Source organism: Zootoca vivipara, chromosome 13, assembly GCF_963506605.1.
Source record: "Zootoca vivipara chromosome 13, rZooViv1.1, whole genome shotgun sequence".
NCBI lineage: Eukaryota > Metazoa > Chordata > Lepidosauria > Squamata > Lacertidae > Zootoca > Zootoca vivipara.
The window spans coordinates 159360-187217 of record NC_083288.1 but is presented as its reverse complement, the minus strand read 5'-3'; the positions used below and the strand labels follow the sequence as shown (position 1 = coordinate 187217).

At 44.9% G+C, this 27858-nt stretch overlaps 1 protein-coding gene across 1 annotated transcript; it reads left to right on the top strand.

Annotated features, from left to right (window-relative positions):
- The first annotated feature begins 155 nt into the window (after window positions 1-155).
- Window positions 156-27484, top strand: SART3 (spliceosome associated factor 3, U4/U6 recycling protein). Its single transcript, XM_035136339.2, has 19 exons — window positions 156-362; window positions 3611-3737; window positions 7584-7688; window positions 8696-8880; window positions 11356-11461; window positions 11964-12088; window positions 15872-16027; window positions 17022-17160; window positions 18126-18233; window positions 18440-18517; window positions 19039-19097; window positions 19249-19358; window positions 20242-20354; window positions 21812-21888; window positions 22466-22643; window positions 24402-24871; window positions 25452-25604; window positions 25789-25970; window positions 26450-27484. The coding sequence occupies exons 1-19, from the start codon at window positions 180-182 to the stop codon at window positions 26628-26630; spliced, it is 2835 nt and encodes a 944-aa protein (XP_034992230.1). The 5' UTR covers window positions 156-179; the 3' UTR covers window positions 26631-27484.
- Window positions 27485-27858: the final 374 nt, after the last annotated feature.

The following is a 27858-nucleotide window of genomic DNA, read 5'->3' as shown; positions in this document are numbered from 1 at the left end:
GCGCGTCCGACACCTCCCGCTTTGTTTGTACCAGACGCCTTGGGAGCAGCAGCTGCCTCTATTTTTCAGTCAGGCGGTAGTGGTGGCAGCCCAGAAGTGCGGCGGGCGAAAAGGCTGGCGGGAGAGGGCCTTTCCTTGAGTGGGAGAGAAGCGCGGGCGCGCGGCGGCGGCTGAACAAAATGGCGGCCGTTGGCAGAGCCACTGAGGAAGAGATGCGGGAGGCGCGGGCCTCGGAAGATGAAGGCGACGGCGAAGAAGAAGAGGAGGATGGGGAGTCCGAGTCCGAGGAGTCCTCCGTGGAAGGCGAGGATGAGGACGCGGAGAAGGAGAACGAGGCCGAGATCCAGCGCCTAGAAGAGCAGGTGAGGGCTGCGCCGGGCTGCGGCGGAGAAGGCCATGCCCCCGCCCTGCGGCGCCGGGAGCGGATTCCCCCTTCCGAAGCGAAGCCGGGGCCCTGGGGGCGAGGACTCTCGAGGGAGGGCGAGGGGTCGCTTTTGGTTTATGGACACGGGGGTCTCTCTCTTCCTGTGTGAGTGTCTGGTATGAGCCTGAACATTCTCCCCTCCCCTCGCCGTGTGGTTTGGGAGGATGCCCCCCCCCCGGGGGGGCTGTGGCGCTCTCAGGGGTGCAGCTGGCAGCACCAAGTCTACCTAGGAAGCTGCCTGATGCCGAGTCTGATCGTTTAGTTCGTTATATTGCTGCCTTTATATCACACCTTTCCCTTCCTCATTTTTCATTGTTATAACTTCCATTCATTTTTATGCCACCCTTCATCCGAGGATCACAGAGCGGTTCGCTTCATAGAAACACAAAGATATGTAACAATAACAAGCAGACGTCCCCCCACCCATAGATTAATTGATTTAATTAAAGGCCTAGGAGAGGAGGAATGTTTTTGCTCAGCATCTAAAGATACGCAACGAAGGTGCCAGGCGAGCCTCCCTGGAGAGAGCGTTCCACAAGCGGGGAGCCACCGCAGAAAAGGCCCATTCGCGTGTTGCCACCCTCCAGGCCTCTCGTGGAGGGGGCACTCGAAGAAGGGCCTCAGGTGATGTTTGCTGGCTCCAGGTCAGTTCACAGGGGCAGTGGGGAGATGAGGTAGGTTAGGCTGCGAGTGAGTGGCTGAAGCCCTGATCTCCCTAGCTCTTAACCACTATGCCACACTGGCTCCCATTGGCCCAATTAACTCAGTTTAAAATGAGCAAGAAGTCTTTCTCAGCCCTGCCTGGAGAAAGCAGGGGTTGTGCCTGGGACCTTCTACATCAGGGGTAGGCAACCTAAGACCCGTGGGCCGAATGTGGCCCAATCGCCTTCTCAATCTGGCCTGCGGACGGTCCGGGAATCAGCATGTTTTTACATGAGTAGAATCATAGAATCATAGAGTTGGAAGAGACCACAAGGGCCATCCAGTCCAACCCCCTGCCAAGCAGGAAACACCATCAAAGCAGTCTTGACATATGCCTGTCAAGCCTCTGCTTAAAGACCTTCAAAGAAGGAGACTCCACCACACTCCTTGGTAGCAAATTCCAGTGCCGAACAGCTCTTACTGTCAGGAAGTTCTTCCTAATGTTTAGGTGGAATCTTCTTTCTTGTAGCTTGAATCCATTGCTCCGTGTCCGCTTCTCTGGAGCAGCAGAAAACAATCTTTCTCCCTCCTCCATATGACATCCTTTCATATATTTGAACATGGCTATCATATCACCCCTTAACCTTCTCTTCTCCAGGCTAAACATACCCAGCTCCCTAAGCCGTTCCTCATAAGGCATAGTTTCCAGGCCTTTGACCATTTTGGTTGCCCTCTTCTGGACACGTTCCAGCTTGTCAGTATCCTCCTTGAACTGTGGTGCCCAGAACTGGACACAGTACTCCAGGTGAGGTCTGACCAGAGCAGAATACAGTGGTACTATTACTTTCCTTGATCTAGATGCTATACTCCTATTGATGCAGCCCAGAATTGCATTGGCTTTTTTAGCTGCTGCATCACACTGCTGACTCATGTTAAGTTTGTGGTCTACCAAGACTCCTAAATCCTTTTCACATGTACTGCTCTCAAGCCAGGTGTCACCCATCCTGTATTTGTGCCTTTCATTTTTTTTGCCCAAGTGTAGTACCTTACATTTCTCCTTGTTAAAATTCATCTTGTTTGCTTTGGCCCAGTTGTCTAATCTGTTAAGGTCATTTTGAAGTGTGATCCTGTCCTCTGGGGTATTCCACTGTTCGGCAGTGGAATTTGCTACCAAGGAGTGTGGTGGAGTCTCCTTCTTTGGAGGTCTTTAAGCAAAGGCTTGACAGCCATATGTCAAGAATGCTTTGATGGTGTTTCCTGCTTGGCAGGGGGTTGGACTGGATGGCCCTCGTGGTCTCTTCCAACTCTATGATTCTATGATTCTATTAGCCACCCCTCCCATTTGGTGTCGTCTGCAAACTTGCTCAGGATGCACTCAAGCCCATCATCTAAGTCATTGATAAAGATGTTGAATAAGACTGGGCCCAAGACAGAACCCTGTGGCACCCCGCTAGTCACTACTCTCCAGGATGAGGAGGAGCCACTGATGAGCACCCTTTGGGTTCGGTCAGTAAGCCAGTTACAAATCCACTGAATGTTAGCATTGTCTAGCCCGCATTTTACCAGCTTCTTTACAAGAATATCATGGGGCACCTTGTCAAAGGCCTTGCTGAAATCAAGATAGGCTACATCCACAGCGTTCCCTTCATCTACCAGGCTTGTAATTCTGTCAAAAAATGAGATCAGATTAGTCTGACATGACTTATTTTTCAGAAACCCTTTTTTTCAGAATGTCTCCTTTTATTTAAAATGCACTTCTGGGTTAATTGTGGGGCTTGTCTGGTGTTTTTGCATGAGTAGAATGTGTCCTTTTATTTAAAATGCATCTCTGGGTTATTTGTGGGGCATAGGAATTCGTTCATTCCCCCCCCCCCAATATAGTCCAGCCCACCACTTGGTCTGAGGGACGGTGGGCCGGCCCACTGCTGAAAAAGGTTGCCGACCCCTGTTCTATATGCAAATCTGGTGCTCTACTACTGCCCTCCAATATAGGCAGATCCCCTGTGCCTCTAAGGCAGGCATGTCAAACTTGCGGCCCTCCAGATGTTTTGGACTACAATTCCCATCTTCCCCAACCACTGGTCCTGCTAGCTAAGGATCATGGGAGTTGTAGGCCAAAACATCTGGAGGGCTGCATGTTTGACATGCCTGCTCTAAGGAGAGAGAAAGAGAGAGAGAGATCCCCCTGAGGTACTTTTTGAGCAAACCATGCCTGACTTTTTGGGGAAGGAGGCCAGCCCTGGGTGGGTGACATGTACAGAGATGTAGTGGAAGCCATCATAACTAGACAGGGGTGTGCATAGATTTCAGGTTCCTGGTCTATGTGCTGGAGCTGGTGCAAACTGCAACTTAGTGTGCTGTGAAGAAATATCAGGGACTTGTGCATGACCTGGGAGAATGGGTGCATAGATCCCCCTAGAATGATTGTTTGTGGTGCCTCGTTAAGTCAAGAACACACCCAAGAAAAAAAGCCCACAAGGCTTGACTGCTGCCTGTTCTTCCACTAAAAGCTTACCAAAAAAACCTGTTTTTGTTGCCTTTAAGCTATCCATCAATGTATTTGATTACAATTGTCATCTGGATCTCATAAAATTGCTGCGCCAGGAAGGAGAATTAGTCAAACTCCGAAGAGCCCGTCAGAAGATGAGTGAACTATTTCCCCTTACAGAAGGTAAGCTGTCTTTATAGCTTGATTTGCCATAACCTTATGGTATTTATTTTATTTATTATTACATTTATATCCCATATTTTCTCCAGAGAGCTGAAGGGGGAATTGCACACATCTCTCCCTCTCCATTTTATCATCACAACAACTCTGTGAAGTAGGTTAGGCTGACAGACAGTGACTGGCACAAAAGTCACAAAGTGAGCTTCATGGCTGAGCAGGGATTTGAACTCTGGTCTCCCTGGTTCTGGTTCAGCACTCTAACCACTACTCTGCACTGGCTCCTCTACACAGTGTGGTGCTGGCTTTAAAAGGGAATTATGGATTGCCTATCAAAGGATACTAGCCTATCAAATGATACTGAACAGCTGCAAGGGATCATAGAACCCACTGAGAAATACCCCTTCCTTTTGGTCCATGTGGGAACCAATGACACTGCTAGCCATAGCCTCCAGAAGGTCAAAAGTGATTATGAGGCTCTGGGCAGGAAGTTGAAGCAATTAAATGCACAAATTTTCATCTCATCTGTCCTCCCAGTTGAACGATTTGGTCCAGGGAGAGAGGGTAAAATAGGGGAAGTGAACAACTGGCTTCGCAAATGGTGCAAGCAGGAACAGTTTGGATCCTTGGTCTGTAGTTTCTTGAAGATGGACTTCTGGCAAGGGCTGCACCTCACAAGGGTTGGGAGGAATGTTTTTGCCAAGAATCTCAAAAACCTCATCAGGAGGGCTTTAAACTGACTTATGTGGGGGAGGGAGACAGTGGTCCTGAAGGTGGGAATCTATGAAGTGCTGAAGATCATCATCCAAATGTCAGGGACCAAATGGAGCAAACAGCACGCAAACCTAGTGGTAGGAGGAAAAAATCCTTTAAAAAGAGGCTGGGGGGGGTGATCAATGGTCTCCATTGTCTGTATACTAATGCACAGAGCATGGGAAATAAGATGAACTTGAGCTCTTGGTACAGCAAATTAAATACGACATAATAGGTATCACTGAAACCTGGTGGGATGAGTCTCATGATTGGAATGTAGTAATAGAGGAATGCAATCTATTTATGAGAAACAGACCAAACAGGAAAGGAGGAGGAGTGGCATTATATATCAGAGATGTGTATACCTGTGAAGAGATCCAGGATTTAAAACTTCAAAGCCATATTGAGAGTATCTGGGTCAGAATTAAGGGAGAGAAAAATAACAGTGATCTCATTGTGGGAGTTTACTATAGACCCCTCAAGCCAAACTGAGGACACAGATGATGCCTTCCTGGAACAGATGGCCAACCATTCAAAAGGAAGTGAGATAGTAGTAATGGGGGATTTCAACTATCCTGATATTTGTTGGATGCCAAACTCAGCCAAGAGCATAAGGTCGAACAGATTCCTCACTGGCCTTGCAGACAATTTCATTGTCCAGAAAGTAGGAGAAGCAACAAGAGGATCAGCCATTTTAGATCTGGTTCTAACCAATAGTGATGACCTGGTTAGTGGGGTAGAAGTGGCAGGATCATTAGGTGGGAGCGATCATGCTCTTCTGGAGTTTATTGTTCAGCGGAAAGGAGCAACCAAGCATACTAAGACTCAAATCCTAGACTTTAAGAAAGCCGACTTCAGAAAACTTAGGGAAACACTGGGTGAGATCCCATGGACAGAAATACTAAAAGGGAAGGGAGTTCATGATGGTTGGGAGTTTGTTAAAAGGGAGATATTAAAAGCACAACTTCAGGCAATACCTATGAGACGGAAACATGGAAGGTGCCTAAAGAAGCCAGGTGGCTATCTAAAGAACTTTTAACTGAGTTAAGATTTAAAATGGATATGTATAAAAAATGGAAAAGGGGGGAAATTACCAAAGAGGAATTCAAACATATAGCCAGCACGTGTAGAGACAAAGTCAGAAAAACTAAAGCACAGAGTGAACTCAGAGAGGTTAAATGCAACAAAAAGGGCTTTTATGGGTATGTCCGTAGCAAAAGGAAGAACAAGGAAACAGTGGGGTCATTTAGAGGAGAAGATGGTGAAATGCGAACAGGGGACAGAGAAAGGGCAGAACTCCTCAATGCCTTCTTTGCCTCAGTCTTCTCAAAAAAAGAAAACAATTCCCGACCTGAAGAATATGGAGCAGATGATTCAGCAGGGGAAACACAGCCCAGAATAAGTAAGGAGGTAGTACAAGAATACTTGGCTAGTTTAGATGTATTCAAATCTCCAGGGCCAGATGAACTACATCCAAGAGTATTAAAAGAAATGGCAGAGGTGATTTCAGAACCACTGGCAGTTATCTTTGAGAATTCCTGGAGAACAGGCGAAGTCCCAGAAGACTGGAGGAGGGCAAATGTTATCCGTATTTTCAAAAAGGGGAAAAGAGAGGACCCAAACAATTACCGCCCAGTCAGCCTGACATCAATACCAGGAAAGATTCTAGAGCAGATCATTAAGCAAATGGTCTGTGAGCACCTAGAAAGAAACACTGTCATCACTAAAAGTCAGCATGGGTTTCTGAAAAATAAGTCATGTCAGACTAATCTGATCTCATTTTTTGACAGAATTACAAGTCTGATAGATGAAGGGAATGCTGTGGATGTAGCCTATCTTTATTTCAGCAAGGCCTTTGACAAGGTGCCCCATGATATTATTGTAAAGAGGCTGGTAAAATGCGGGCTAGACAATGCTAACATTCAGTGGATTTGTAACTGGCTGGCTGACTGAACCCAAAGGGTGCTCATCAATGGCTCCTCATCCTGGAGAGTAGTGACTAGTGGGGTCCCACAGGGTTCTGTCTTGGGCCCAGTCTTATTCAACATCTTTATCAATGACTTAGATGATGGGCTTGCGGGCATCCTGAGCAAGTTTGCACATGACACCAAATTGGGAGGGGTGACTAATACCCCAGAGGACAGGATCACACTTCAAAATGACCTTAACAGATTAGACAACTGGGCAAAAGCAAACAAGAGGAATTTGAAGAAGGAGAAATGTAAGGTACTACACTTGGGCAAAAAAAATGAAAGGCACAAATGCAGGATGGGAGACACCTGGCTTGGGAGCAGTACATGTGAAAAGGATCTAGGAATCTTGGTAGACCACAAACTTAACATGAGTCAACAGTGTGATGCAGCAGCTAAAAAAGCCAATGTGATTCTTGGCTGCATCAATAGGAGTACTGTATAGCATCTAGATCAAGGGAAGTAATAGTACCACTGTATTCTGCTCTGGTCAGACCTCACCTGGAGTACTGTGTCCAGTTCTGGGCACCACAGTTCAAGAAGGATACTGACAAGCTGGAACGTGTCCAGAAGAGGGCAACCAAAATGGTCAAAGGCCTGGAAACGATGCCTTATGAGGAACCGCTTAGGGAGCTGTGTATGTTTAGCTTGGAGAAGTGAAGGTTAAGGGGTGATATGATAGCCACGTTCAAATATATTAAAGGATGCCATATAGAGCAGGGAGAAAGGTTGTTTTCTGCTGTTCCAGAGAAGCGGACACGAGCAATGGATTCAAACTACAAGAAAGAAGATTCCACCTAAATATTAGGAAGAACTTCCTGACAGTAAGAGCTGTTCGATAGTGGAATTTGCTGCCAAGGAGTGTGGTGGAGTCTCCTTCTTTGGAGTTCTTTAAGCAGAGGCTTGACAGCCATCTGTCACGAATGCTATGATTGTGTTTCCTGCTTGGCAGGGGGTTGGACTGGATGGCCCTCGTGGTCTCTTCCAACTCTATGATTCTATGATTCTATAGTCGTAATGGTTATGTGCTGTATGCCTTTGTTTACCTGTTGCTGGGAAGCACAAGTGGGGAAAACACTGTTGTGCTCGTGTTCTGTTGATATGGATGTACTTATCCTGTATACTGCAGAAATCTGGCTAGACTGGCTGAAGGATGAGATTCGGATGGCTTCAGAAAACTCGGGGAGAGAGAAGCTCTATGATCTCTTTGAGAGAGCTGTGAAAGACTACATCTGTAAGTTTTCACCTTAAAAATACCTAACCCTATAAAACATTGACATGTTCCTAAGCCAAAACAGTCTAAACAAGCCACCTAAACTGCAGTTCTGGGTTTCATATATTTGCTGTTTTTTCTGTTCTGTACCATGTTGAAAATGAATTCAGGGGGAGAATGAATTCAGGTAGCTCTAGGAGAAGAGCTGAGGGATAGGCAAAAGTGAGGTCCATTGAGGCTGGTTTGTCTTCTGCCTTTGCTCCCCCAATACAGAGATAATTTCAACCCAGGATGGGGAACCTGTAGTCCTCCAGATGCTGTTGAACTGCAGCCCCCATCATCCCTGTCCATTGGCCATGCTACCTGGGGCTCATGGGAGTTTGGTGTCCTGCAACATCTGGAGGGCTAGGGGTTCCTGATCTCTAGTTAACTTCCCAAGACTCCCTTACAAATGAGTACAAATGTTGACTGTTGATTTGCTGTTATTCATGTTTATGCTTGATGGGACGCGGGTGGCGCTGTGGGTTAAACCACGGAGCCTAGGGCTTGCCGATCAGAAGGTCGGCGGTTCAAATCCCTGTGATGGGGTGAGCTCCCGTTGCTCGTTCCCTGCTCCTGCCAACCTAGCAGTTCGAAAGCACGTCAAAGTGCAAGTAGATAAATAGTTGGTCACATGACCCGGAGGCTGTACGCCGGCTCCCTCTGCCAGTAAAGTGAGATGAGCACCGCAACCCCAGAGTGGTCTGCGACCTAATGGTCAGGGGTCCCTTTACCTTTACCTTTATGCTTGAGCAGTGAAATCTATAAATTCATCTTTAAAAGAATTGTTTCCACACTCTTCACATAAAATTTATTAGGGTGGCTTGCACATATATTCAACAGCAAAAAATACAGTACAGAAGTCAAGAATGAAAAAGAGCAGGTAGAGCCCAATTAAAACCAATCACAGTTAAAATATCTTAAAGCTACACTTTTGGAATGAATCGCTTGCAGACCTGAGTGGGCAGCATTCTGGTGCTTTTTTCTAGGTCCGGAAATATGGCTGGAATATGCCCAGTATTCGATTGGAGGCATTGGCCAGGAGGGAGGCATTGATAAAGTTCATTCAATATTTGAAAGGGCGCTAACGGCTGTTGGCCTTCACATGACAAAAGGAGCTGCCATCTGGGAGGCATATCGGGAGTTTGAAAATGTCATCCTGGAAAGAGTGCAGGTAAAGGACCACTGTAGTCTATGCATTGGTAACCTTGAGGCTGGATTACCGCAATGTGCTCTTTGTGGGGCTCTGCTTGGGCCTGGTTTGAAAGCTCTAGGTGGTGCAGGATGCTGCAACCAGATTGCTGATGGAGCAACATTGCTCTGGCTGCCATTGAGCCAGATTCAAGGTCCTTGTCTTAATTTACAAATCCCTGAACAACTTGAGTCCAGGGTATCTCTGGGATTGCCTGAACCTTTATATCACAGTTGGATTACTGAGATAATCTTGTTGAATGCTCTGCCAGTAGAGATTCAGGAGGTGCCTTCTGTACCAACTCCCCCCCCCCAAAAAAATAATATTTATTAATTTTCAAACATTTTAACACACAAAGAAGAACAAAAAAGCAAAATTAAAACATAATCAAAAAAGAAAAAAACGGGGGGGGGACATATCAATTCATTACATTAACAATAACATTGTGGACTTCCTCAATTCCCCCCACACTGGGTCCATTTATTAAATCTAAATTAAGCAGTTTTCTTATATCATCTTAAATCATTCTGGCACAATTTTCCCATTATTTCCCAACCAATTCTAATCAACTAAAAAAACCAAACAAACAAAACATCAACCTATAATTCATTAATTAATCCAAATCTAACTTTATTTTCCATCCATCTCTTATTCTTCCTTTAGCCTCACATTTTATATCCCAAAAATTACCCATATATTCAAATGTTATTTCTTCTATCATATCTTTTTTAATTCTTGTTCATATTTTTAAAAATCTTGTGTCCATTTCTGGAAAGAACATTATCAAACTTCTTATACACAGCCTTATATTTGCTTTCTGTTCAAGGTTGGCAGTTCTCAGCCTCAAAGAGGTAAACAGATTCCTTCCTTATGTGATGTCATAATGGTGGCTGGCTGATCCCTCCAGGGACCCGGCTCCAGTTCCAGGGAGGCTTCCCCTAGTCCAAATTGGAAATTTTACAGGGATTTTAATGTCATCAATCCTTCTCCCCTTTACCCTGCCTCAGAGGGAAGGTTTTAGAACTAATTCTTGGAAGCTGTCAAACTCCTGTCAAACTCTCTGGCTGCAGGCAAATTAACTGCATCGCTGTTCTCTCAATGGGGAGACTGACTTCCTGTTTCAGTCGCTTCCCGTGGCCAATTTTTCCATATGAATTTTATTTTTAAATTCTTTGTATTACTCACGGTGTCCAATGTATTCCGAATCATTTTTTTGGGGGGGGGGACCCACCGCTCTCTGTTGCCGGCTCGGAGCTTCGCTCTGTGAGGGTAGCGATTTACTTGAAAATGGCACCCGCGACTGCAACTCCGCTCTGACTTGGAGCTCTCAAAGAGAGCAGAGGAGTCACCTTTGGGGCAGCCGAGCTCTCATGCCCCCAGAAAGCTCAATCTGGGGTTCTTCTGGGGGGCCACATTGCTCTCGCGGCTCTCCCCCTCCCTCACAGGGCCAGGAACCTCGGAGCTCGAGGATTCCTTGCCGATCAGCACTGGCGGTAGACCGGAAGTCTGTGCCAACTTTTTATGTCCAAGCTTATGCAGGATGTTAAGAATACATAATTTGCTTTATGGTTAGTTGAGCATAAGTTTTTATGTGTTTCTAATCTAATATATAGGACCCAGGTGGCTCTGTGGGTTAAACCACTGAGCCTAGGGCTTGCTGATCAGAAGGTCGGCGGTTCGAATCCCTGTGACGGGGTGAGCTCCCGTTGCTTGGTCCCAGCTCCTGCCAACCTAGCAGTTCGAAAGCACATCAAAATGCAAGTAGATAAATAGGAACCGCTACAGTGGGAAGGTAAACGGCGTTTCCGTGTGCTGCTCTGGTTCGCCAGAAGTGGCTTTGTCATGCTGGCCACATGACCTGGAAGCTATACGCCGGCTCCCTCGGCCAATAATGTGAGATGAGCGTGCAACCCCAGAGTCGGTCACGACTGGACCTAATGGTCAGGGGTCCCTTTACCTTTACCTTTAATCTAATATATATAACATTCTTATATTTTTTATGGTAGAGCAGTACTGTATACAAATATCTTGCTTTGCTACCCTTAATTTGTATTTGTGTGGATGGCAAATCTCCAAGAATGGGCTGTATTCTGTTGAGGCGAAAGGATGACTCATTGACTCTCTGGGGAAGTGGGCTTTCCTGGTTCCCTGCAAACTCTTTTTGAATAATTGGCCCCTAAGAAGTGCAGTGGGGTGGGGGTCAGTAGCCTTCTGAGGGGAGCCTTCATCTGGGAAGGAAGGTCTGCTTTCTGTCGCCATTCCAAGCCAGGGATGGTGGTGCAACTTAATGACCTCGGGGGCCCCTATTAGCAGCCCTTGTTGTTTGGGACTTCATTTTGTGTATGTGCACATTTGTTTCTGATGAGGCTGGCTGGCTCCCAGAGGCCTGCCACCCCTTGCTGTGTCTGGTAGCTTTGTCTGATGTTCACCAATTTTTTTCTCCTTCTCCTCGTGCAGCCAGCAGCCGGCAGCGTTCCATCTGCTGAGCAGCAGCAGACAGTCATCGCACAGCTTGGAAGGATTCATGCGCTCTTTAGGCGCCAGCTGGGGATCCCACTGCTTGGTAAGGACCTGCGAGCTTTAGTGGCTCCAGTCTGGTGGAACTGCATCTGCTTGGGGTGTGTGCAGTATGCACCCCGAGACAAATCTGCTGTGATTCTGATCTGGGTGCAAAGCTCTGGGTGGCTTCTCCATTTGAGCTTGTGGGGGACTGCAGGCATTCCTTTTGGCAGTGGCACAGAAAGGACTCCTGCCATGAAGAAGGTGTATTGCCCAGAGAGCCTTTGGACACGACTTTCTCTTTGGAATGTTTTCTTAAATGGGTCTTGGGGCTTTAAGGAGGGGATTGAAGGGGGAGGGGGAAAACAGGTAACTTCCAATGTGGCATGTGTTTTTTTAAGGAAGAATAACTTTTGCTATTGGTTTCCTGTGGCAGAGAAATAAGTCTCAAGTTGGTTGCAATATTATTTTTCATCCTCATGAAAAGAAAATCTCATTTCAAATGCTGGGAGCCATGCTAAGCGGGTAGGAAATATTCTGAAATGGTTTTTGTTATTTATGCCAAGATATGGAGGCTACATATGCAGAGTATGAAGAGTGGTCTGAGGAGCCAATCCCTGAAGCCGTGATCAGAAACTACAAGAAGGCTTTGCAGCAGATGGCTAAATGTAAACCATACGAAGAGGCCCTGGTAAGGTGCTTCCTTGCTGGGTGGAATGAGGCTGCTCTTTTCCAGCAGTGGAAATAATAGAAATGTAGAGCTGAACGGGATCCAAACAGTTCCTGTCCAACTCTACACCTCCTGCAGTGTAAACGTATTTACAGCAAACTTGTATTAGACAGAGTCTCTGATGTCATCGAAGCTCAAATACAGTGTGTGTTTTATCTGGCCTCTGATAATGATTTTTTCTCTCACATACAGTCACGGGAAAGGAAAGGGCACCCTCTTTGAATTCTGTGATTTTACATGTGAAGACATAGTAACAATCATTTGTTCCTTAGCAGGTCTTAAAATTAGGTAAATACAACTTCAGATGAACAACAACACATGACACATGTCATGATTTATTTAACAATAAAGCCAAAATGCAAAAGCCATGTGTGAAAAACTAAGTACACCTTATGATTCAATAGCTTGTAGAACCACCTTTAGCAGTAATAACATGAGACTAATGTTTTCTGTAGGACTTTCCCCGTCTCTCACGTCATTGTGGAGGGATTTTTGCCCATTCTTCTTTACAACGTTGCTTCAGTTCATTGAGGTTTGCTTGCATTTGTTTATGCACAGCTCTCTTAAGATCCCACACAGCATTTCAGTTGTGTTGAGGTCTAGACTTTGACCGGGCCATTGCAACACCTTAATTCTGTTCTTTTCAGTCATTCTGTTGTAGATTTCCTTGTGTGCTTGGGATCCTTGTCCTGTTGCATGACCAAGCTTCAGCTGTTGGGCAGATGGCCACACGCTTAATTATCGAATACTTTGAAATACAGAGGAGTTCATGGTTGACTCAATGACTGCAAATAGGTCCTGTGGCTACAAAACAAGCCCAAATCATTCCCCCCTCCACCACCCTGCTTGACTGTTGGTATGAGGAGGCTCTGGTGCTGACATGCTGTGTTTGGTTTTTGCTAAACGTAGCACTGTGCATTATGGCCAAACATCTCCACTTTGGTCTCGTCTGTGCAAATAACATTGTTCCTGAAGTCTTGTGGTTTGTCAAGATGCAACTTTTCAAATCAAAGCCATGTTCTTTTTAGAGAGACAAATATTTCTCCTGGAAACCATTCCAAACCAACCATACTTGTTCATGATTTCCTCTAATTGTACTGTCATGAACTTAAGATTTAACATGCTAACTGAGACCTGTAGAGCCTGAGATGTAACCCTTTGGGTTTTTCGCAATTTCTCAGAGCATTGCACGGTCTGACCTTGGGGTGAATTTGCTGGGATGTCCATTCCTGAGAAGATTTGGCAACTGTCTTGAATGTTTTTGACTTTTGAATAATCTTTCTCACTGTAGAATGATGGACTTTACATTGGTTGAAGATGGCCTTAGAACCCTTCCCAGTTTCATGGGCAGCAGCACTTGGTTCTCTTAGAGCATAGTGTCATCTTTCCTCCTTGGCATTGAAAACACACCTGAATGCTCCAGACCAGCAAACTGCTAAAACTTTGGCTCTTATAGAGCTGGGCACACTTGCTGATGATCAATTAAGCAAGGACATTTGATTAGGAGCCCCTGTCTGCTACTTAGCCTCTTAATTCCTATGGAAGCAGTAAGGGTGTACTTAGTTTTTCATTTTTGTTAAATAAATCACGACATGATATAATATAATATGTCATGTGTTGTTGTTCATATGAGGTTGTATTTACCTAATTTTAAGACCTACTAAGGAACAAATGATTGCCATTATGTCCTGATTTGTAAAACCACAGAATTCAAAGAGGGTGCATTTTCTTTTTCCCATGACTGTATTTGTTGTTCCTACTTTACTCTGGGTAGGGGAAGGACTGTGTCTCCGTGTTGGAGCACCTCGTTTGCTGGCAGAAGGTCCCAGGCTCAATCCCTGGCATCTCCAGTTACAAAAGCCAGCTAGACTAGTGAAAACCCTTCTCTTCTTTGGGACGTTGGAGAGCTGCTTCCAACCTCCCCAGCCAGGCACCCTTCAGAAGTTTTGGACCATCAACTCCAGCCAGTTGTGTTGGGTGGGGTGGGGTGGGTCTCTGGTGGTTTCCCCCCTTTTCCATTTTTTGTACATATCCCTTTTAAATCTTAATTCAGTTAAAAGTTCTTTAGATAGCCACCCTGGCTTCTTTAGGCACCTTCCATGTTTCCGTCTCATTGGTATTGCCTGAAGTTGTGCTTTTAATATCTCCCATTTAACAAACTCCCAACCATCATGAACTCCCTTCCCTTTTAGTAATTCTGTCCATGGGATCTCACCCAGCGTTTCCCTAAGTTTTCTGAAGCCAGCTTTCTTAGAGTCTAGAATTTGAGTCTTAGGATGCTTGGTTACTCCTTTCCGCTGTATAATAAACTCCAGAAGAGCACAATCACTCCCACCTAATGATTCTGCCACTTCTACCCCACTAACCAGGTCATCACTATTGGTTAGAACCAGATCTAAAATGGCTGATCCTCTTGTTGCTTCTCCTACCGTGTTTCTCCGAAAATAAGCCATACCCCGAAAATAAGCCATACCCCGAAAATAAGCCATAGAAAATAACCTTGTAGGTTAAACTGTACCATACTTAATAAAAAAATAAGACATCCCCTGAAAATAAGCCACCATGTGTTTTTTTGAGGAAAAAATAAATATAAGACGGTGTCTTATTTTTATTTTTGGAGAAACACTGTACTTTCTGGACAATGAAATTTTTTGCAAGGCCAGTGAGGAATCTGTTCGACCTTATGCTCTTGGCTGAGTTTGACATCCAACAAATATCAGGATAGTTGAAATCCCCCATTACTACTATCTCACTTCCTTTTGAATGGTTGGCCATCTGTTCCAGGAAGGCATCATCTGTGTCCTCAGTTTGGCTTGGGGATCTATAGTAAACTCCCACAATGAGATCACTGTTATTTTTCTCTCCCTTAATTTTGAGCCAAATACTCTCAATATGGCTTTGAAGTTTTAAATCCTGTCTCTCTTCACAGGTATACACATCCCTAACACCACTCCTCCTCCTTTCCTGTTTGGTCTATTTCTCTGAAATAGATTGTATCCCTCTATTACTACATTCCAATCATGAGACTCATCCCACCAGATTTCAGTGATGCCTATTATGTCGTATTTAGTTTGCTGTACCAAGAGCTCAAGTTCATCTTGTTTATTTCCCATGTTCTGTGCATTAGTATACAAAATAAAAATTAGTATACAAAATAAAAAATCCTTCCAGTAGCACGAAAGCTCATACCGATGACAAAGTTAGTTGGTCTCTAAGGTGCTACTGGAAGGATTTTTTATTTTTATTTTGACTGCGTCAGACCAACACGGCTACCTACCTGTAACATTAGTATTCCCCCTTGTCTCTTATTTAAGGATTTTTTTCCTCCCACCACTTAAGTCTGTGCGCTGTTTGCTCCATTTCATTTAGTCCTTGGCATTTGGGTGATCATCTTCAGCACCTGGTAGACTCCTACCTTCAGGACCACTGTCTCCCTCCCCCACATAAGTCAATTTAAAGCCCTCCTCCATGCAGTATTTGTGTGAACTACATTTGTAATGCATTTTGCTATGAGATTTATTGGTAGAAAACGCTAAACACATAAATAAATCAAGTCCTTTCTCCACGGGCTATTCCTATTTTATTTCTAAGCTGCCTTGAGTCCCTGTCAGGGAAAAAGGTGAGGTATAAATAAATATATGCTGCTGCTGCTGCTGCTGCTGCTACTACTACTACTACTACTAATGATAATTTCATAACATCCTGAAATGGTTCCCTTCCTTCCCCCACCCCCTTTAATTTCAGGTAGGAGCAGAGACTCCAAAGCTGGCAGAATACCAAGCCTATATCGAGTTTGAGACGAAGGCTGGGGACCCAGCTCGCATTCAGCTGACCTATGAGCGTGCCCTGGTAGAGAACTGCCTTGTGCCAGACCTCTGGGCTCGTTACACGCAGTATCTGGTAAGGCGCCCTGAGAGGGTTTCTCTGAGCCCTGGGGAGGCACCTTTCTTGCAGTCTAAGGTCACTAGTTTTAACCAGAGCTGTGTTGCTTGCTATAAGAAATTTCAAATGCTTCTGCAAAAGATCCAGACCCCATGAATGTGCAGTGCAGGTTTGTCTCTGTATAGTTTATTCTGATTTTGCTCGTGGGGAGGGGGCTTCTGAATCACAGGCATCTTCTTTTAGCTATTTCTTTGGCTTAATGTAGTTTTAGCAGATGTCACCTGCTTTCAAGTGTATCTCCTCCATGTGGCCTAGAATCTTGAGCAGAGATCTTCACAAACCAGAAGCTCAAACCAGATTGGGAAACATCTGTCCTTGAGAGATTAACAAATAAACTAAGTGTGAACAGAGATGGCTTTACTCTGGTGCGGTTTAATTCAGTATCATATGCCAATATTCTAGGAAACAAACGATCCCTCCCAACAGTATTTTGTTCAATTTGGTTTATCTAAATTTAAATTTAAACATTAATTATTATCCTCACTTTGAACACCCCTCCCACATTTATCAGTATACCAACACTTTATATTGTTTCATTACTCTCTTGCTTAATCTGAGCACAAGGGCTCCTGATTAGGCTTTTAGTTATGTGATGTTGAATGTTATGTGTTAACTCAGTTCTATCCTGTTTCCCCTTTGTTTAAACCAATTTGCAAATCAAGAACTTAAACATTAACCACTAATCATGAACCATATGCTGTAGGTATTATTGCAAATTTATGACACAATTTTTGTGATACACAAACGACATGAGAAGGCTGTTTATTTGTATCCTTTATTATTTCTGTGATCCTTCTTTATAAAACCCAATAAAAAGTTATTCATAAAGCAGAAGCTGACACCCAGGCATTCTGTGTACCTGTGGAACTGAACACACACACACACACACACACACACACACACACACACACACACACAAAACAACAACTTTGGAGTCTGCTTTGTCTTGCAGGACAGGCAGCTGAAAGTGAAGGAGCTGGTGCTTTCCGCCCATGAGCGAGCCGTCAGGAATTGCCCGTGGACCGTCAAGCTGTGGAACCAGTACCTCCTGGCCATGGAGAGGCATCATGTTGAGCACGAGCTGATTTCAGGTAAAGGTAAAGGGACCCCTGACCATTAGATCCAGTTGTGACCGACTCTGGGGTTGCGGAGCTCATCTCACGTTATTGGCCGAGGGAGCCGGCATCCAGCTTCCAGGTCATGTGGCCAGCATGACAAAGCCACTTCTGACAAAGCAGAGCAGCACACGAAAACGCCATTTACCTTCCCGCTGTAGCGGTCCCTATTTATCTACTTGCACTTTGACATGCTTTCGAACTGCTAGGTTGGCAGGAGCTGGGACCGAGCAACGGGAGCTTACCCTGTCGTGGGGATTCAAACTGCCGACCTTCTGATCGGCAAGCTCTAGGCTCTGTGGTTTAACCCACAGCACCACCTGGGTCCCTTCAGGTAAAGAAGTACTCAGTTTAATGGAACACAGACTTACATTGCCACCTTACACTGGACGTTATACAAGCAGTGATGATGGTTCACACAAGGCCTCTGTCTGTTTTGTCTTGGCTGTGGTGCTTCACTTGTGAGAATGTATTGTCTATCCTTTGGTGCTGAATGGCCCTGGCGGAAGGCCTCAGTTGGTAGAGCACATGCTCTTCAGGGAGAAGGTCCCTGGCTGCCTCTGCAGGCAGGGCTGCCTGAAGCGCTGGGGAGCGACTGCCAGTTAGTGTGGGCAACACTAGGCTCTAGATGGGCCAGTGGACTGACTCCATCTGGCAGTTTCCTGTGACTAGCCGGCCCACACCCTCCCTGCCATTGGGAGAACGGAAGGCTCTGACGGAAGCACTAAGCTTGGTCACTCCCAAATCCAGGAGCTGAACTCCAAATTTCCTCCTGCTACCAATGGGAGGATACAGTCATAGAGCTGGAAGGGACCCAAAGGGTCAATTAGTTCAGTCCCCTGCAATGCAGGAATTAAAGCTAAAGAATTGACCAGGAAGGGTGGGGTGGGCAGATCACAAAAGCCTCATTCATGCAGCTTGCTTTTCTTTCTTGTGTTTAGAGAACTTTGAAAAGGCTTTGAACGCTGGCTTCATTCAAGCTACTGACTATGTGGAAATCTGGCAGGCATACTTGGATTACCTGAGGAGAAGGGTGGATTTTACTCAAGGTAAAATTTAATATGGTGTTGGAGAATCTTCTAATAGTCATTTGGGCGATTGCTGTATTTCTAGACTTGGTTCCTACAGCCAGTCAATGAGGTAGCCATCCTGTCTCTGGTCTCTGCCACTTTAGTACAGAAAACAGCACAGCAGAAAACTCCTAAGAGCATTTTGGTCTCTGAATGGTGCTCTTCTTTCACTTGGTCTCTTTCAGACTCTAGTAAAGAGCTAGAAGAACTTCGGTCTGCCTTTGCCCATGCAATAGAATATTTAAAGCAAGAAGTGGAAGAACGTAAGTTGGGCCTTCTATTTTTAAAAAGGATATGTATATTTTGGGGTTGGGAATGTGTACAGCACTCAAAAGCTTCTGATGCAATTTGTGACCCCTGCTTGCTTGCCCAAGCCCTTTCAGACCCTCTTGAGTGCCGTACTCATTAGATGGGGCCCTCCTGATAGTTCCACCTCCCTTGGAAGTTCAAGTGGTGGTGGCCCAGGAAAGGGCCTTTTCTGTGGCAGCCCCTAAGCTGTGGCATTCCATCCTCACTGAGGTGCATCTGGTACCTTCACTATACAGCTTTCAGAAAATGGTGAAGACGCACCTCTTTACCCTGGCTTTTGACACTTGGGATGTATGCTTTAAGGACCCACCCTATTCTTGTGAATGTAATATGTGTTAACAAGTCCAAATTACCTACCGGTGATGGGTGGGCAATCAATTTGATACACAGGACCTTTCCTTATCAGAGTTTTATTTGCCACTTCCTATGCTGTTCCAATCTTACAGGAATCATACTTTCCTCACTTTGCCCACAGGTTTTAGTGAGAGTGGGGATCCTTCATGCACCGTAATGCAGACCTGGGCGAGGATTGAGGTAACCTTGGCTCATTCCACCATGGTGTATGTATTGCTCTGCTTTTGGGGTTGGGGGGTTGTAAGTGTAAAAGGATGTGCTATTCTCATCCGAGCTTTGAAACACTGCCCTTTCTTTGGATGTTGGGCATCCTCCTGTTTCTCCTTGTTAGGCTCGCCTGTGTAACAACATGCAGAAGGCACGAGAACTCTGGGACAGCATCATGACCAAGGGCAATGCCAAGTATGCCAACATGTGGCTGGAGTACTACAACCTGGAACGGTAAGAGATTTGGTAGCTGCCTTCCTGGGATGCTTCAGCTCTGGCCCTGGACCCATTTTACGGCTTCCCAGGTTCAGAAACCCTACAGTTAAGAAAATAATCATTCAGATCTCCCTAGGTGTGTCAGACCATGCAAGTCCTTTTTGATAGTGGAGCTTTCAAAAAAAGAGTGAGATGCTAGGGTTTTCTCTTTGGCAGCCATCCCTAACCCTCAAGATTTGTTTGTTTATATCTTTATTTCATAAAATTTATGTACCGCTTGTTTGTAAAAACAAACACCCTCAAAGCAGTTTACAAAAAGATAAAGCAATAAAATCAAGGGGAAAAGTACAGCCATACTTTGTAACATACAGAGGTTAAAATACTAAAACAGGTTAAAATTATCTCTACTTTCCAAGCATCTGGGCACATTTGTTTAAACAATGTTCTTAGTAGGCACCGAAAAGAGTACAATGAAGTCACCTGCTTGATATCAATATCAAGAAGTTCCAAAGTGTAGTTGCTGCCACACTATGATGTTAGACTATGAGGCCAATAATTGCTGGCATTGGCTGGAGCTGATACGAGTTGGAGTCCAGAAGGATCTGGAGGGAACCAGGTGGGGAGGACCTGAATGTGGGGTCAAAGTACTTTTGGATTTTAAGCTGTGTCCAGAGCTCTCCAAGTGTTCTTGCACAGGTTCTCTTTGTTCCCAGTGTGCCTTTCTGGGCTTAGGGCCTGTTCCAGGTGGAAAGCTTGGTGAGTCCACAGGCTGCAGCTAGTGAAATTACTTGGACGCCACTCATGAAGCATAAATGTGCTACAAGAACACTTTGGAAGTACAAACAGGCTGTGCTTGATGTACATTTGCAGCTGCCAAACCCCTCTTTCCCTCCGATTCCAGGGCACATGGCGACACCCAACACTGCAGGAAGGCCTTATACCGGGCCGTGCAATGCACAAACGACTACCCAGAGCATGTCTGTGAGGTGCTGCTTATGCTGGAGAGAATTGAAGGTCTGCTGCCTTTGTGAAGCTGTTGTGTGCATTGTGTTTGTAGTGGCTAAAACCCTGATTGGCTGAACTGCTGTGGTGTCTCAGAATGTTCTGAAAGCTGTTCACTGGGGAAGCAAGGGGGCTTCAGGTCTGGCTTCCTCTTTCTCTTGGTGTGATTTGTATGTCCTTTTCTTGTCAGGAGCCCTTCATTAGGAAATAAATTAGACCCTGCAGCAAAAAAATTATTTTCTCCACTAGTTTTCCATGTTCTCCCTCCCAGTGGTCAATATTTTGTGCCTGCTGAGTATGCTCAATCTTTATTGGCCTGTTTTCTCTCCCTGCCCCATAGTTAAGTTTCTTGCTCACTTGACACTTTGCCCCAGCCCCCAACCACATTAAAAACTTAGATTTCTCCAATAATTTCTGTGGGTTGCCTTTAACTTCCATCTCTGGTGATACTTTAAAAATGGCTTCTCAGTGTGAACTAGGAAGTCATTTCCCAAGATAGTGAGATGGTTTTTTCTCTACTGTGCTTCTTACTTTTCCAGCCCCTGCATTCTGTTCCCCCCTCCTACAGCATTCTGTGCCATCTAGTTATTACCCAACTCTTTCCGGGTTTTTACAAACTTTCTTTAAATGATTTTTTTGCTTCTCTGCAAATCTCACCAAGTCTGTTGATGCCCTTTTCTTATGCATGAGTGTTGCAGTTTTGTCTACATAAGCTTGAGAAGACTAATTTCATTTATTTATTCAGGCTATTTATATACCACTTTTCAGGCATGCCTCGGAAAGTGGTCACATAAAATAATTACAACAATAAACATCACTTTTTTAGCTGTTTACCTTCCCACCACAGTGGTGCCTATATATCTATTTGCACTGCTGTTCTTTTGAACTGCTAGGTTGGCAGGAGCTGGGACCGAACAAAGGGAGCTCACCCCGTCACGGGGATTTGAACCGCCGACCTTCTGATCAGCAAGCCCAAGAGGCTCAGTGGTTTACCACACGCCAGTGTGGTGTAGTGGTTAAGAGCGGTGGACTCGTAATCTGGGGAACCGGGTTCGTGTTTCCGCTCCTCCACATGCAGCTGCTGGGTGACCTTGGGCTAGTCACACTTCTCTGAAGTCTCTCAGCCTCACTCACCCCACAGAGTGTTTGTTGTGGGGGAGGAAGGGAAAGGAGAATGTGAGACTCCTTCGGGTAGTGATAAAGCGGGATATCAAACCCAAACTCTTCTTCTCTTCTTCCTTTGGATATTGCATATTAGTAATATATATCCAGTTCTGAAGGAATCATAGAGTTGGAAGAGACCACAAGGGCCATCCAGTCCAACCCCCTGCCAAGCAGGAAACACCATTCTTGACATATGGCTGTCAAGCTTCTGCTTAAAGACCTCCAAAGAAGGAGACTCCGTATGCAGACTGCGTATACAGAATTGGCAGATGATTTAAAAAAAAAAATCATTCTCTTTCTCTCAGGCACTTTGGAAGACTGGGATGCAGCTGTTCAGAAGACAGAAAACCGGCTTGCTCGAGTCAATGAGCAAAGAGTTAAGGTCAGGATACATGCATATTTTGATATCTCCTATTGTAGCTTTTCCCAACCTGGTTCCTTCCAGGTGTTTTGGACTATGAATACAATCGGCCCCATCCTGCACCTTGTTGGGAAGTCTTCCTTATTCAAACATAGTGCTCCTCCCTTGCTTTTTAAAGGCATATTTTTAATTGCAGACCCTGCAAATTAAGCAAAACTTTCACTAAACCTTGGGTGGGATGAGGTCTCCTGTGGTTCAGGTAGCGATACGGTTTTCCTTTATCTGTTATTCATTCATTTTATTTTATTTTATTAATTTACAGTATATACTGGCCTTCATCCATCATTGTTGTTCAGCAGCTCCTTGGATTAGTTCAATTGGGTGGGAAGGAATCTGGATCTGAAGGCGCAGATTTCTCTGCTTGTCATAGCTGCCAAGTTATCCCTTTTTTAAAGGGATTTTCCATTATGCTGAATAGGCTTCCTCGTGAGAAAAGAGAAAACTTGGCAGCTATGCTGCTTGTTAGGGCACAGGAGTCTGTTAGGAGGCCAAGGCCTCAGTTGGAACTTTTTGCTCACATCGTTGCATCTGTTTGTAGGCCGCTGAGAAGGAGGCTGTCCTGGCGAAACAGGAGGCACAGCGAGCCGAGCAGCAGAAGCAATCGCGGGCAGAGAAGAAGAGGGCTGCCAAAAAGTCCAGGAAGCTGAAAACTGGAGAAAAGCGCAAGGCCGACAGTGATGATGGTGAATGGGGGCAGGAGGAAGAGGAGGAAGAAGGTATTGGCTCCACCTGTTTTTATTTATTTCACAAAACGTATGTTCTGCAATGCATTTTCTGTGGGGCTTCCCTCGTGCTTGATCCAGAAGCTGCAGTTAGTGCCTTCCCCTATATGTGCCCACTCAATTGCTTTGGTTGGCGGAACTGGCACTGTTAGCGGTGCCACAGAATTACCTGTTCAGCATTTGTAAGAAACTTTTAGCCTATCCCTATCAAGCAGGCGGCTTCATGGTATTCTTTTCAGCACCTGATAAAACCATTTTAGCCTACGCAGGTGTCAGGGTAGATTTAATTTAAATCAAATAAATTTAAACCACAATTTAAATCACTAGTCAGTAACACTTGATTTATTTTTTATATATTTTTTTACAGAAAGGCTCATTCTTGCTGGTATAATCTTAATATTTACAATCAGATGTAGGTTTCATTTTTGGAATAATAAATTTTCAGTTGTATCAAAAATTACTGATTTGGTTATACTATTAGAAATACATAGACAATTACGAAATGATTGTGAGGTTTAATAAGTTAACTTTATATTTGTACAACTTTTCTGCTGTACTTTATTGGAAGGAGAAAAAGAATCATTTCCTTAATAACAATTTAAACTATTTAACTAAAACAATAACATTATAGCATATTATGTATCCATGTTTGTTAACTGATGTGGTTAAACATTTATTATTATTTTTGTAAACTTAGACTGAGTTTTATCACACTTGAAAAACTTTAAACAAATCCTTATTTCCTGATGAATAGCTTTTGGACTATAATGTAACTTAAATAGAAAACTATCTTCTGAAATATTTTTCCTCCAAAAGCATTTTGTTTTAAAAATCCAATTTAAATTTTAAAAATCTGATTATTATTTTTTTTAAAAAAATCATTGATTTTTATTCACCCTGGCAGGTGTTCAGAAAGCTGATACAAGTTCTAACTTGTTTTTAGTTTATTGTTATTTTAACTTTTCATATGTCTTAAATTATTGTTAATTTTTCTAAGTGATAATTTTATTGCTTTTATCATTTTTGAAAACTGCTTGGAGGGTTTTGGACAGTCAAGTGGTGTATAAATTTTATGAGTAAAATAATTGCACCACTTGAATGGTTTTTTTAAAAAAATCAAAGCAGTTTACAAAAGGATAAAACAAAATTATCTGTAAAATCAAAATTAACCATTTAAAACATTTGAGAAACTAATTAAATAATATCCTGTGCACAGTTGCTAGGGAGCTGGTGCTTTGAATTTGGTAGAACATCTGAGTAAACTAAGGTAAAAAAAGCAACCTGCATCTTTTCCCTCTCCCCCATAAATTGTGCAGCTTTGCTCTTCTGCATGGAATGCCCTAAGCAGTGACTCAGTCTTCTACTTGGCAGAAGCTTTCCAGCCAGTGGGAGAGACACAACCATCTCTCTCTTCCTGGTCTTTCTGCCTGCTTCTTTAGTGTTTTCAAGTAGTACCATAGTGCTCTAAATGTAGGTGTGAATGTGGCTTCAATGTTTGCTGCCCAGTTTTCCCTTGCCTTCCTTCTGTGGCAAGGCCACAGGCTGCCCCCTCCTGCTCCTTAACCCCTTTTTTGTGGGGTTTCCATAAATTTGTTCCAGTATGTGTGGTGGGGTGTGAAGCGACAGCCTCAGGTGGGGCTCCCCCCTTTTCTTTCAAAGCCTCTGCTTAATATTTTGTACTGCAAAAACCTGTATGTGGCAATGAAGCCACTTCAGTTGGGAATGTCTGTTGTTTAATGTCTCTTTGACCAGCTGAACAGCCCAGCAAGAGGCACAAGACGGGGGGCGGTGATGGCGATACTTTGGCTGAAGAGGAGGTTGAAGACATGGAGATGGAAACAGGGCTCTTCGGAAAGAACATGCCCACAAATGCAGGTTTGAGACGCAAGGAGGAGGAGGCGGCGGCAGCTCCCAAGTGGAAAGACACCCCCAAAACCTTTCATGACAGCGCAAAGGACAACGTCACTGTCTTTGTCAGCAACCTCTCCTACAGCATGGCAGAGCCTGAGGTGAAGCTGAAAGATCTCTTTGCAGACTGTGGGGATGTGGTGGAGGTCCGTCCCATCTTCACCAACAAAGGGCTTTTCCGGGGCTACTGTTACGTGGAATTCAAGGAAGAGAAGGCAGCCCTGAAAGCCCTCAGCCTAGATCGGAAACAAGTGGAGGGGAGGCCCATGTTTGTCTCCCCGTGCGTTGATAAGAACAAGAATCCAGAATTCAAGGTACACCTGCCTCATTCCTTAAGCTGCTGACACCATTGCTGGTCTCTGCGTATCGGGTGAGGAAGTCAGGTGGGGCAGCTGTGGCAGGACTGGGGAGCATGTAGCCACTCACTGGTCATGCTGGCTCGGGTTTGTCAAGGACTGCTCCCCAAACCCTGAGTACTAGGCCTTGGTGATTGAGCTGGATCTGGTTTTCAGAGTCTACCACTCACCCTGTAAGGTATGCTACCGCCACCCCTTCAGCCAGCCTGGGTCAGGGAGACTCCCAGACCTTACTGGACACCACTAAGATGTCTAGAGAAGAAAGAGCTGAGGAGGAGGCTCTCTCCTCCATGAACCCCTCAGGGTCATCAATTCAAAAGCTCACCACACCTAGTTGTCCCATTCAAGGTATTGCCCAGCTGTGGATGTGAGCCCCCCCCCCCCAAGATCAACACAACTTCTTTTTTTGAATTTTAAGATGTGAAACTGAAATCCTGCATATATTTTATTAAACCCACACAACCCTGAATAGATTGGATCTTTCTCAAACGCTGCTTGTTTTTGGAGTCTTAGAAATTCTTGTTTCTCTTCCCTCAAGGTGTTCAAGTATAGCACTGTCCTGGAGAAACACAAGCTCTTTATCTCTGGATTGCCTTTTTCCTGTACTAAGGAGGAGCTGGAGGAAGTATGCAAAGCCCATGGGAGTGTGAAGGAGATCCGGCTGGTCACAACCCGAGCTGGCAAACCCAAGGTAGGCCTTGAACACCACTAGTGGTTTGAGCAGTTTCCCCAAGAGTAGTGGCTTTGTAATAAATAATAATTTATTATTTATACTCCGCCCATCTGGCTGGGTTTCCCCAGCCACTCTGGGCGGCTTCCAACAGAAAAAAATGTGGGTGTGCTGCGTTCATAGCCCATCTTCTCTTTACTGTTAGGGTCTAGCCTATGTGGAATTCGAGAATGAGATGCAGGCCTCCCAAGCAGTGCTGAAAATGGATGGCCTGACAATCAAAGATCAAATCATTAAGGTGGCTATTAGCAACCCACCTACCCGAAGATTCCCTGAGAAGCCTGAGGTAGCAGGGAGAAACATGGGACCCCGGCAGATCTATGGCGCGTGAGTATATTTTGGGTGTGGTGTCCTCCTTCAGGGAGTGCAGTATGGCTTGCACCCTGCACAGCATCTTCTAGGACACCCCCCCCTCAAGCCTTGTCACTTAAAAAAATGAGACCTGGGCTGGAGAATAGTGAATCCAGTGGTAATTCTCATAGTAGTCAAGACTAGTGTGTTGTGCAAACGTAACCTGAAAGGAAACCTTTCCCATTGCGGTGCCCTGTGTCTCCTGAAAGCCCTTCGCAGAGAGGCTCTTACTTGGCATTAAAAACAAATAAATGATGGCATCTTTATTTTATTTTCAGGACCATGTAAAACCTTACCCAGGCACTTGGGTCTTATGTGTGGCTTGTTTCTTCTCATGACTAGACATAGTAGTAAAAACGGTTGAATCTGCACAATGAATGCAAGGCACAGAATTTTAGCATGCAGTAAGCAAAGCCCCCAACATTTATATCTCGTTTAATCTGTTCTTTCAAAAGCCGCGGCAAAGGGAGAACCCAGCTCTCGATGGTCCCTCGTGCTCTGCAGCGCCAGAGCACCCCCACGGCCAAGGCAGAGAATGGAATGGCCCAGAACCCAGCAGCGCCGTCCCTCCCCATGGCAGAGGAGCCTAAGAAGATGTCTAACGCAGACTTTGCCAGGCTGCTTCTGAACAAGTGAGCAAGTTGCCCGGGGGTGGTGGTGGTGGTGTGTGTGCCAGTGAGAAAAACTGGCAGCTGGTGACCACCCCCTCACTTCTCTGGACTTTCACACCTACCAAGCTATACAGAGCAGGGAACTGCTGATATGGGAATGGTCTGATTTTTCTCAGATGGCAAAGATGATGTACTTTGGGGGCAGGAGGGGAAATTCTAGTTGAAATGGCTTTAAATGCTCCCTCATATTGAGGGATGTGATGAGGGATGTAAATTCACTTTAGAGGTGGCTCATGGAGCTTCTTTCTTTTTTTAAGGGAAACTTTTTGACAAATGAGAAGTTCATAATGTGAAAGCTTCTGGCTCTAAGTCCTAGGGCAGGCTCAGATCCAGTTTGTTGGGGCAGCTTCTCTGTCTCACCTGCAAGTACACTTTACAGACCCCCCCCCCACATCCTCAGATCTCTGGCATTACTCACCTCTTCCTCTTGTGAATAGTTATAAATAGCAGATGCTAGTAACTTCACCGTAATGGCCTATTTTAGTACTGGGGTGCAGGGGCAAGAATTTCTATTGACCATTTGCTCAAGTTGGTCTGGTTTTTTTAAAATAGCTGTATCTACCTAAATATTTGAGTATTTGTAAAGATGTGCCAGAACATTATTTTTCAGCTTTGACACGATACTAGAAGGATCACTTGTAAACTCGGATGTGTTGCCACTGTGGACCATTTGGCATTTTGTTTGCCAAAGATCTGTACTTGTCTATATCTTGTTTCTTTGTTTTTTGGCTTCAGACTTTTGTTTGGTTTTGTACACCATGTGAAGTGTGAGACTATGTTCCTACTCCAGGCTCCATTAAAGCTAGTTCTTGAAAGCTGCCTGGGGCCTCTTGCTTGTGTGGCTGTGAAGACACTGCCTTTGTGTCTTAGGCTGCAGAAGACGGGCGAGAGGCCTTTCAAGCAATACAGGGGCAGCCAGTGTTGTGCCCTCCATTGACAATGCCCTGTTGACTCTACGGATTTAATGGAACTCAATCCCTTAAGCGGCCTGTAAGAGCACGGTGGACTTCAATACCAGTTGAAAGAAATGGGTTACTTTGCAAAACATGCTTAACCACCTGGCAAGGAGGAATCCAGAAACACACACTCCAAATTTGTCACTGGATATGAACCAGCCTACTACTGTTTACTATAGCTTCCAACTGCTGCAGTTTCTGGAATGTTGTCCAAAGCATTTAGGGAGCATCAGGTTG

Coding starts and splice junctions, on each gene's coding strand:
- SART3 (XM_035136339.2), top strand. CDS start 180: ATGGCGGCCGTTGGCAGAGCCACTGAGGAAGAGATGCGGGAGGCGCGG. Junction 16,028..17,021: donor CTCGTTACACGCAGTATCTG/GTAAGGCGCCCT, acceptor TTTGTCTTGCAG/GACAGGCAGCTGAAAGTGAA. Junction 25,971..26,449: donor CCCCGGCAGATCTATGGCGC/GTGAGTATATTT, acceptor TTCTTTCAAAAG/CCGCGGCAAAGGGAGAACCC.